This window comes from Ammospiza caudacuta, chromosome 5 (assembly GCF_027887145.1).
Source record: "Ammospiza caudacuta isolate bAmmCau1 chromosome 5, bAmmCau1.pri, whole genome shotgun sequence".
NCBI classification, from domain to species: domain Eukaryota; kingdom Metazoa; phylum Chordata; class Aves; order Passeriformes; family Passerellidae; genus Ammospiza; species Ammospiza caudacuta.
Window position 1 is genome coordinate 7,903,852 of NC_080597.1, and position 11,805 is coordinate 7,915,656.

At 43.0% G+C, this 11,805-nt stretch overlaps 1 protein-coding gene across 1 annotated transcript; it reads right to left on the reverse strand.

The window, feature by feature from the left end:
• Positions 1-414: 414 nt before the first annotated feature.
• LOC131557515 (uncharacterized) lies at positions 415-4,306 on the reverse strand. The gene is made up of 2 exons (XM_058804816.1): positions 3,531-4,306; positions 415-3,120 (listed from the first exon to the last, which is right to left on the reverse strand). Exon 2 carries the CDS (start codon positions 2,275-2,277, stop codon positions 658-660), a length of 1,620 nt encoding a protein of 539 aa, XP_058660799.1. The 5' UTR covers positions 2,278-3,120; positions 3,531-4,306; the 3' UTR covers positions 415-657.
• Between the last annotated feature and the right edge of the window lie 7,499 nt (positions 4,307-11,805).

Sequence of the window (11,805 nt, forward strand, 5' to 3'; positions counted from 1 at the left end):
CTTTACTGGCAAGATTGGTGTATTAAAATCCGATTCACATTCTACCAATAACCCCAGTTCCAAAAACCTTTTGATTATGGGCTCAATCCCCTTCCTGTCTTCTATTCTCAAAGGGTATTGTTTTCTTACCACCGGTCTTGCCCCATCTTTAAGTTCAACAACAATCGGTGCTGCTTGTTTTGATTTTCCAGGTATATCAGTAGCCCATACTAATGGGTATGCCTCGCTCAGGATTCGCTCAAAATTGTGATTCTCAGGTTTAGGTTTCACACAACTGATTGTTAGGCTTAGGGCTGTAATCAGTTGTTCTTCTTTTACTTGAAATTCAAATCTGTCCTTTTTGAACTTTATTATAGCTCCCAAGTTTTCTAATAAGTCTCTCCCTAGTAGAGGTTTTGGCGAATTTGGCAAATACAGAAACTGGTGTATTCCCATTTGTTTCCCAATTTTGTATTTGATAGGTTTCAAAAAGTAAGCCTTTTCTGGTTGGCCTGTTGCTCCCACAACTTGTACAAATTCATCACTTTTAGGTACCAATTCTTGATTTAAAACTGAAAAGGTTGCTCCCGTATCAATCAAAAAGTCCAATTCCTTTTTACCTTCCCCTAGCTCCATTTTAACCAGTGGGTCTGCTAGGGTATGGCCCACCGGTCCCCCTCATTCACTTTCTTGCTGTGTGGTGGTAGTGGTGACCATTAACCTTCTCTTTAACTGGGGGCATTCCTGTTTCCAGTGTCCCGTCTGTAGGCAGTATGCACATTGATCTGGCCCTACTCTAGCTGGGTGGGGTTGGAACCTTCCTCCCCCTCTCACCGGGTAGCCTCTACCCCTACCCCTGGTTCCAGGTTCCGAGCAACCTGTCTTCTGAGCTGCCACTGCCACAGCCACTACTCGAGCTATCCTCCTGTCCTCCCTTTTCTTCTCCTCAACTTCTCTATTATTATATACCTTCCATGCCTCATTCAACAAGGCCTCCAGGTTTTTATTTTCTGGATGTTCAAGCTTTTGCAATTTCTTTCTGATGTCTGGGTTACTCTGTCCCATCATTAATCCTAACAGGTGTTGTTTCCCTTCTTCCGTTGCTGGGTCCAGGGGTGTGTATTGTCTCATGGCTGCCCTAAGTCTATCCAAAAACTCTGACGGGGTCTCATCCTTTCCCTGCCTAATGTCATATAACATCGACCAATTGACAGCCTTAGGGATCGCATTACGCAAGCCCATCGCTATCAGCTTTCTGTACTGTACCAATCGTCGATAGTGCTCTTCGTTGCCCGGATCCCATTCTGGTTTACTGCTGGGGAAATTATCTTCTAGTCTCCCTGATAATACTTGAGCATGTCGTTTTCCTGTTTCCAATACGAGTTCCCTTTCTGTATCTGTCAATTCTGACAACATCACCTCTATATCTTCCCAATCAATATCTAAATTCTTTGCCATTAATTCAAACCTCTTCGCTACTCCCTCTGGATTCCTCCTGAAGTTCCTTGCCTCATCCCTCCAATTGTTCAGATCACTTGTGGAGAACGGTACCTTTACCCTGGTCCTTTCTCCTACCATTGGCATAAGTTGTCGGAGAGGAGCTATTGTATGGTTCCGTTCCTCTTCTTGCTTTGCTTCCCTCCGTGCCACAGATCTGGTATAATACGAATGACTAGTCCCTTCCCCAGGATCTTCCTGTGCCTCAATGTCTTCCCTATTCTTTCTCTTCTCTTTTCTCTTTCCCTTTCCCTGTTCTTCATCTTCACCTTCTATTTCTGTTAACTCTTTTCCTACTACCCCCCTGGCATGGTTTACACAGTCCAGCCGCGCCTCGCTCTGCATCTGTCGCCTTTCTTCCCGCATCTGCCGGCGCCTATCCTGTTCCGGGCTACTGTCCTCATCTTCTGTTCCCCTTCCATCTCTCTTATCCTCTATCTGAATTATTATATTCAGCTTCTGTGAGTTGTTCTCTGCCTCCCTTTCGCATGTCTCAGTGTCATTCTTCTCACTATACCTTAGCTTAGAGACGTTGCCTCCCAGTGAGTTATCCCCAGTCCTCGGTGTGCTAGTTTCTATTCTACAGGTACCTGATTTCCCAAAACCTCCACTTCTGGGTGTACTACCATCCCCATATGGACTTAGTTCGGGGAGGCTGCGTGTCTCCCCTCGACTCTCTGTTCCATGTGGGCTGCCTTCTTCCCTCTCAACTTCTAATCTGGGTGGGTTGTCAGCATCCCTGTAGCTTCCCGACCCCTGTGGACTATCTGGTCCCTGCGGGCTGCTTTCCCTCTTGTCCATCCCCGATTTTAATGGACTATCCTCCTCCCAAGTGTTATCTAGTTTCTGAGGACTGTGCCCAAACTTAGATTTCCACCATCATTCCAGCTCCTTTAAGGGGCTAGGATCCCCTTGTTCCTCCTTTGGCCTGGGAAGAGGCCCTTCCCGTCCTGGGGCGAATGGATGGTATTCCCACAGGCTTATTTCGCTCTCCTTTCCACTATCCCTTGGGGTCCTGAGGTGCTACATTTACCCCGCACTCTTTTTGCCACTCCGGTTTATTTCTTAGGGTAAAGAACATGTCAGCATACATCACTTCGTCCCATTTGTTAAGTCGGCGAAGGAAAAGCATCAATTGCAAAATAGTATTATAATTAGTTGTTCCCTCCGGCGGCCATTTCTCATTGTCATCTAACTTGTACAACGGCCACCACTGCGTACAATATTTAAGGAGTGTCTTTTTACTTATGTTTCCCCCCGGGATCCCTCCCAAGTCCTTCCAGTGTTTTAGGATACATCCTAAGGGGGTTTTCATATTTACGTCCTTACTCTGTTGACTTCCCATAGTTATTCCCTGTGTTGGTTTAACACTTCACACACAATTTTCAGTCGCTTTTGTCCTGGCTTCTCGCGTCGCAGCGATGCTGCATCTTATTCACTCTCAACCATACACGCGCACCTTTATAAAGGAATTCCTACCTTATGGTCTATATCAGAACAGACTGTTACCGGGTTTGGTCACGCGAGGTCACCTACAGACCGTGAGACACCGGTTAGCCAGATTCGTGCAATCGCAACCGTAGACAGTGTAACAATTGCAGGAGGTCACAATTTTCTTCCGGATATCTATCAACTTATTCTCTTCTAAAAATTATAGAGAGAGCAGCAAAATATTTTTTTTTGTAAGATTTTGCAACAAACACATAGAACAGACACAAAAGATCACCGGCTGACAGACCTCTTCAGATAGCAGTTTCAGTTCTTAACCCTTAATTCACAGTATTACAACATCAAGCACAATGTTAAAACAGTTTCCCATACAGACCAAAAAATACCAAGATAAACAAACACTTCTTTCAGCAGGACTTTTGTCCTTTTCTTTACAAAAACAATGCCGGGAATCTCCTGGCAAACCAATGCTAGCAACAACCCTGGCAACCCAACGCTAGCAACCCAATGGGATTCGTTACCGGGGCGTCCCCCAGCTTTCCCTTCGGGCGGTCACGTCTGACCCCCGTTTCCTTACCAATAAAACCAATAAACAATTAAAATACCTCTTAATTGAAGCAGGAGATGCAGGGAACCCTCCGTCCACCAAGGCGCCAGTCCAGGGGGGGTCTCTTCTTGACAAAAATTCGTCAGGGGCGCCCAGAGAATCCCGACCCCGGACCCGGCCCGGGAGGACCTCAGGGCCCGGATCTCCTGTCTGGTCCCATCTGGGTCGCCAGAAAATGATGCCGAATTTGCCCCAAAAGGCGAGAACAACTGCTTAAGAGACTCAGCCTAAGTCAGATAAGCAGGAGGTATTTTATTACGACGCGTCGGAGAAATCACGAAATGGATTTCTAAATTATGCACCGCAAAAGCGGGTTTTTATACAATTTTAAACAAGGATTACATCATTTATTACATGCATATTCATAGGCAGGCGGAGTCTTCTGGGAATTCTTGGTCTTCCTCAGTTAAATTTTAAGCTTTTCCTAATTTGGTCTTCTTCCTGTTATCCTTGGCATGTTTTTCCATGACTTAGCTGAAGTAACTGTTATACTTGGCTTGATCCTAACGGGTTGGCAGGTCACTTTAACTTATTGGCTTCCACTTCTTCTTCTTCAAATATTCTAATTCCAAAGTTTCTTCTGTGAGTGTATTTTAGATTACCTATCCAAATATTGTGAGTGTATTTTTACATTGCCTTACCTAAGTATCTGATCAAAGATCTTCCTGAAAGTGTATTTTAGGTTATTTATTAACTGCTGCAATTCCCTTAATATATTTTTGAGTGTCTTTAATTCTTTTATTTTTCAGAAGCTATTAACCATTATAATAAATGGCTTCAGAAGGAAGGAAGGAAGGAAGGAAGGAAGGAAGGAAGGAAGGAAGGAAGGAAGGAAGGACACTTCCTGCCCTGAAGGACACCAGTTGCCACTAATATCGATTGGGACACAGAGCCCTTGGCTACAACCCTCTGGATTTGACCATCCAACCACTTTCTTACCCAGTCTAACAGCCAACTCATCAAATCCATCTCTCTCAAATTTATAGAGGAGAGTGTGGGGATCATGTCTTTACAAAAGCCTTTTACAGCTATTGTAATAACAAGTTATTACAAATGTTCATGATTCTATTTTTGTTCTTTTCATGCCACTGCTTTGTTCAGAAAAAGCTCCCTGAAATCTGTTTGATACAGGTGATGGTGAAAATCTCCTTTAACATCATCAATTTGGGGGCACCTGCCTCCCAGATAATTTATGTATTTGATCCAAACACTCCCTGTGTACACTCAAATTTTTGTTTTTAGCAGGTGTGCTGCTTTGGGTCATTTCCAAGGCTGGACACAAGCACACAGAAAGGACCTCACTGTAATAGTCAGGAGTGAAAATCATTTAGGTAAGCACAGGTCAGCCAGAGAAGACCTTGTGCTGAGAGAGTTAAACTAAAAATCAATTTTTTTTCAATGCAAATGGCATTCTCATGATTGCTGGTAGTAGGAAAAGGCAAAGGGAAATATTCAGCTCTGGGTAATGTTTTTCTCAACCTTTCTGAGCAGAGTTACTGGGGGAAAACTTAATGCAAACTTCAAGTGAAGTAATATTGAAACACTCTGAATGTGGGTATAACCTCAGTTCTAACTGCAGTCTTTTAGAAGATTATGGACCAAACTCTCCTGGAAATTCATTTACCATCCTGTTAAATAGGGAGTGCACCCTTCTCAAGCTGTGTGGAGCTGGGAGGAGCAGGTGCTGCAGAGAATTAGGCTTGTTACTCACAGGGATCTGACAGGGGGGGTAAATGGGCTGACAGTAACCCTGTGAGGGGGTTTGAATGAGTGACTGTAAGTCCTGAACCTGGAAGGGAGCAATCCCTTGCAAACATCCAGGCTGGGGCTGACTGTCTGGGCAGCAGATCTGCAGAAAAAAACCTGGGGGTTCCTGATGCTGTGGAGTCAGGGATGGAATGAAAGACTCCAGTCTTCAGAAGGTGGATCAGAAGGCAATTTAATGAAGGTAGTGTGTCTTCTATAATGTGACTTGCTAAGGTGAAACTTGACTGGTCTCAAAGTAAAAACCTCTCACACTATTGGTGAACTATGAATAGCACACTCTGGAGAACCATATCTATAAAGTACAGTTACAGAAAGAGAGATAATAATTATTTTAATTCTTTTCTCTAAGTTTCCCACAGCTTCCCAGGAAAATCCTGGGACAGCTATGACTCTCTCTGTTCAGAGGATATGTGATTACCACAGGTTCCTAGTGAACAACCAGTTGTGATGGTGTTCACAGGTGTCCCAGGATGAGGGAAGAGACGAGGATCTGACTCCATGTTTCAGAAGGCTTGATTTATTATTTTGTCATATATATTACATTAAAACTGTACTAAAAGAATAGAAGAAAGGATTTCATCAGAAGGCTAGCTAAGAATAGAATAGGAAAGAATGATAACAAAGGCTTGTGGCTTGGACAGAGAGTCCAGCTGACTGTGATTGGCCATTAATTAAAAACAACTCTATGAGACCAATCCCAGATGCACCTGTTGCATTCCACAGCAGCAGATAATCAATGTTTACATTTTGTTCCTGAGGTCTCTCAGCTTCTCAGGAGGAAAAAATCCTAAGGAAAGGATTTTTCATAAAAGATGTCTGTGACAACCCATTGCCCATCAGCCAATGGGCTTGTGGCAAAAAGCCCATTGGCTTCCTGGGATGATTTAGACAATGTAACTAGCAGACCCAGGGAACTGATCCTTCCTCTCTGCTTGGCACAGGTGAGACCACCTTTGGAGTTCTGTGCCCAATTTTGGGCTCCCCAGGATGAGAAGGATGACAGCATACTGGCACAAGAGTGATGGGAGACCACCAAGCTGTTTGAAGCTCTGGCACGTGACAAGTGAGGAAAGGCTGGAAGAGCTCAGCGTGACCAGCCTGGGACAGACAAGGTGAAGGTGAGACCTTGCTGTGTGTTCTACTATGAAAAGCATGGAGAAAGCAAATGGTTACCTGAAAGAAGGATCCAGACTCTCAATATGCACAAGGAAAGGACAAGAGGAAACAGACACAAACAAAAGATCTTCTAATTAGATATGGGGTAAAAACTCTTCCCACTGAAGATGGAGATTTTTTTTCAGCAGCCATTTTTACCAGTGGCTCATTCTCCCAGGTGGTCTTTACAAGCATTACCTAAACTGCAGCAGTTGTTAGCACAAGCCTGAATTCACAAGAGTTGATAGTACAGTGAAGACAGCATAGTGAGTCTCTTGAGCCCCTTGGATTACTTTCCAGTAATCCTCCTTGCTGTGAAGTAGTGGGATGCTGAAAATCAGCAGGAGTTGCTTGCAGCTTTTTGAGAAAGATTACTGTGACTTAGAGCCTGTGGAGAAAGCTAATAACAGAGGAAAATTATAAGAGTGTAAAGAGAAGGATTGATGAAGGTAATGAAAATGAAGCAAAACTCCAACATAAAGTAAATGTTTAGATTATTTTAAAAAAAATCCACAAAATTTCCAGTCATAAGGGATGGAAGCTGAATGAAGACATAAAATGTCAGGAGCAATAGGGAGGGCTGGGTTGTTCTCTGCTTAAAATCAGATCCACGACATTTCTGGGTTGTTCTCTGCTTAAAATCAGACCCACCACATGTCATGGTGTCAGTGCAAAGCACTTGGATCTTCCTATTCTCCTTTCCCACTCTCAGGGCCAGGTGTCTCACACAGCTGTGGTACCAGGCTGGAGCTTTTCTCCTCTGTGATGCTTCTGGGTGTCAATGCCTCAGAAAGGCAAAGGCTAAAAGACTGGTCAGAAATTAAACGACAAATAGGTGATGATGCCATAGGAAAAAGCATATCATGTCCTGGCTGCCCAGCTGCTTCTGGGCCCCTGGGAGAGGGCAGGGGATAGGAACAACCCATTTGAGAGACACAGAATATGCTGAATTGGAAGGGACTTACCAGGATCATGGATTCTAACTCCTAGCCCTGCACAGCTCACCCCAACAATCCCACCCTGTGCATCCCTGAGAGCATTGTCCAAACACTCCTGGAGCTCTGGCACCCTTGAGGCTGTGACCATTCCCTGGGGAGCCTTTTCCAGTGCCCATTCATGCTCTGGGGGAAGAACCTTTTCCTGATATCCAGTCTGACCCTCCCTGACCCAGTTCCAGCCATTCCCTTGAGTCTTGTCCTGGGAGTGAGGAGATCAGTACCCATCCCCTGCTGCTCCTCAGGAGGATGTTGAAGACCGTGATGAGTTCTCCCCTAAGCCTCCTCCAGGCTGAACAATCTGCTGGTGAGTTTGTAACCACTAGATGGAACTCAAACACTTTGCATTAATTCACTGATCGTCTGCAGGGAGTTCATCCTGGTTTTAGGTAAGGCTGTGGGTCTGGTAGCTCAATGACAACACCTGTGCTCAGTAGCAAAGGCCTTTTATGGAAATACAGCAAGATCTCCTAAAATATGGGTGAATCATTTCATTCATTCATTCTAGTGAGCAGGGATACTGAATATTTTATGTCTAAACCAAGGTAATGTTGTTGGCACCTACAGAGTGGCACAAAAGCCTCTGATGACTTGATGGAGAGCACTGGGATACATCATTCCTTAGACACACCACCAGCACATGATTTTGGGTGAGTCATTTAACCTGGCTGTGGCTTGGTTCCCCCTTTGCTGAACTGAGTTTTGAAGCTGTCTGCCTTAAAGTGTGCTTGAGCATCCAGTATAGTTATTCTTGAAGCTTTTTAATACTCCTTGGAGGGGTATATTTTGTCAGTATACAGGGGCAAACAAAAATGCAGTCATCTACACCAATCCTACATTCTGCTGTCCTCCAGTTTCTGAGACTCCAGACTTATTTTCTTACAGCCCATTAAATAAAACAAACTAAAGGACAGCTACTGTTCCTTTCTTAAAGGCTAAGGATATTTAATTAGAATTAAAGAATAACCAGTATTATAAAGCCTAGAGGCCCCAGGCAAGATCAGCTCAAGTGTTGTGCTGTGTCTTGTACAAACAGAGGAAAAGGAATTTCTTCCCTTAAGCAGGTTACAGTTTTCATAGGAAAAAATGTACCTGGGGACAAAGAAAGCAAGCAGTGCCCCAGTAACTGCAGAAAAAGCCATCACTTGACATGAGGGAATTCAGAGGTAAGAGATTAGCTCAGCAGCTGGTGTAAAGCTGGCATAGCACCATGGATGCTGTGAGTTTACAGCAGTTTATCCCAGCTGAGGTTGTGCCTCAGGTAGGGGAAGTGTCTTTCTTAATGTCAGATTCAAAGTCTAGCCTGGAGTTGAACCAGATCTTCCAAATCCTGATCACAAGGCTTTGTGTTCATGCACTTGCTTCCTCACTGGGCAGCCCCTTGCTTGTCTCAGATTGTGCTGCTCAGCTGAAACATCACTGCCCACAGCTTGTGTGGCATTCAGTCCAGCTGGGATTTTAGATGGGCACAGAGTAATGTAGAGAAGGACTAGTTCAGATCTGAAACAGAGGAGACTGAAAAATTGCAATTAATTGTTTTAAAGGAGTACCAGCTGGAAGGAGAGTAGAGTTCTTGCTATTACCAAACAAGTTTTAAAAATAGTTCATATTCTAAATGATGCTTAATGATTAAGTATTGTCTTTTCTCAGCAAACACAGTATCTTTAGCTGTTATCAGATAAGTAGGTTGTGTATTAATGGAATATATTGTTCCAAATGCATTAGCCACCTTCAAAGTCAATAGAGATTATTTTCCTTACCTGCATTGAGGTGATACTGTGACTATATTAATAGTAGCAATATCCTTCAGAGCAATGCAGAGATATTTGATTTCTCAAGACACATGGGAGGCTCCAAAATATTTCTCAGTAGTTATTTTACCATTCATATAAAATTAAAGAAGCGATAATAAGGGTGACTATTCTGAGAAAAAGACTCTTCTTTATCAACTTGTATGTATAAACACCAAGAAACTAGTGAAAGTCATCAGAATATTGAAAATGGAGAAGGAAAACCTGCCCTGGTAGTAGGAGATTAATGATATTCTTATATACAGTGCTTCAGAGAAAGAAAAGACAGATTTCTTACAAGTACATTTTGCTGATTGTCCAAAGCATGCAAGGAAAGTAGTAGGGAAGTTGGTTCCTAATTTAATGTATCAATTAATTGATACATTATGTGAAATACATAAATACATAATCGATACATTATGTGAAATACAGAAATTGATAGCAGAACAATCCAAATCTGTAATTTAAAAGTTTGTACAGTGTTTTAGTCCTCTCAATACCAGGTAGGGTCACACAAAAAAGGTACAGAAAAAGAAAGAGAATGGGCACTCCCCATATGGAAAGCTCCTCCTGATTCACTGACCCAAGCTAAGAACAGTGCAGTTCCCACTTTTGGCATTTCTTCCTGTTTGTGTGGTGTTAATCAAGCAAGATACAAACCTTTTCTCAGTAGAAGGTGAGTCAAATGAGCTACTTGGATTGAGAATAGGTAGATGAGGAGTTTTTAATTGGAGTCTTGCCTTGCACATCAATTCTGAATTTCCTGGCTTTGGTCAGTGCACTTCTTCTGTTTCACAAATGCTAAGGACTGAACAAATCCATCCTCCTGCTCCAGGAAAGAAGCAGTTTGCCCCAGAGGCTTTGCAATATTCTTGGAAATAAGGACATAAACGAAATGAAGAAACAAGTGACTTGTAAAAGGGGATTAGCAGAGTTGTAGCACTCTTGGCATATGAGAGACTGTGTTTGTAATGATAAATTTTATTAACATGATATAAAATAGCAAAACTTTAAAACAGTAACTAACACTTAGCAACTCATTGCTGATCCTCCTAAGAGTAAATAATAAATGCCCATTCATCTGTTTCTTGACTTTCATAAAGCCATTTGCACTGACTGTGCAGAAATAGTGTCTTCCAGGTTGATACTACTAACATGCATTCACAATTTGTGCTTTATTATAAAATCCCCATGGTCCTGGCTGAAAACAGTTTTCCTAGACTTTGGGCTTGATTATTTTGTGATAGGCAGGCATTTGTTTATGGGAGAGCACAAGTTACTGATGTGCAACATTCAGAAGTGATAAAGGTTTCACATTTTGTTTAATCCTCTTCCATCTATTTTGGAATAATTCTGCCTCCAGGAAAGGGCAAATATGAAATATGAAGTATAGTTGACTAACAAAGGTAAAACTGGAAGTTTTGGTCTGAATTGGATATCACAAAAAGTAAAAGGTGTCCCACAAGTTTTGCTAAGCTGTGGGTGACTGATGGAGCACAAGAGTGTGATAATTGTTTGCAAGCCTTTCCTGGAAACATCTTGACTGTTCCAAGACGCAGAAATTCAGTCTGAGAATGATGTAGCAGTAATCAGCATTTTACCTGAAAAATGTTACCAATGTTCTCTTCTTGGAAAGCTGAAGTGACAGGGAACATCCTTGCAGCATTTAACTCTGACTAGGCAGTGATGTTTTTCAGGCATGCAGACAATCACCAAGCCAGCATAACATAGACCAGGTTAGACCTGCAGCACAAAATTGGAATCAACATTTAAAGTTTTTACTTTTCCAACAATTTTCCTTTAGATTTTATCATTTCTTGGAAAGGTTTTAATGTATGTTTATATAGCTAAATGTCTTAAGAGCTTGTAGTTTTTTTCAGGCTGGCTTGGAGGGGTGACCTTAGCAATGATGTTGTTGGCTATCCCATGCCAGCAGTGTCTTGGGGACACTACACTCACCTGATTTTACTGATGTTTCTTGGGAGTAAGACACAGTTTGCATGCACCTGTGACATCCCACCCATAAGGGAAGGGAGCACCCAAGATTCATAGATGCTCATGGTCAAAAGCAACAATGAAAGTCAGAGGGTCTGCAAAAACATAAAAACACATTAGTAAATTACACCTTTGGCATTGAAGTTGGTAGGTTAGTCCCTGAGCTACTATATAAGCACACCTCAGTGAGGGTTGGACAAAGGGGTAAGATGAAAAGGAGGAAAGAGAAAGAGATCTGGCATTGATCCAGCCCATGGGATGCCCAGGGTCCTGGGGCACGCTGCTTGGGATTGGTGGGGATACCTTTTTATAGATAAGTTTTCTCTACCCTGAAGACAGAGTTTTATTTTCTGTGCAAATTACTTCTCAGGCACAGTCCCTTCTTTCAGACCCTTCTTGAAATGGGTAGGAGGGCTAAGGGGGTCTTGTTGGTGTTGATTCCTCCCTACACTCCATGACCACTCAGCCTCATCCCTGTGCTTGCTCTGTGCTGTGTTGTGCTTCTCTCCAGGAGCCAGAACAAGGGTGCTTGGCCCAGAGAAGTGCTGCCCTAGCTCCACATGGCCCCCTT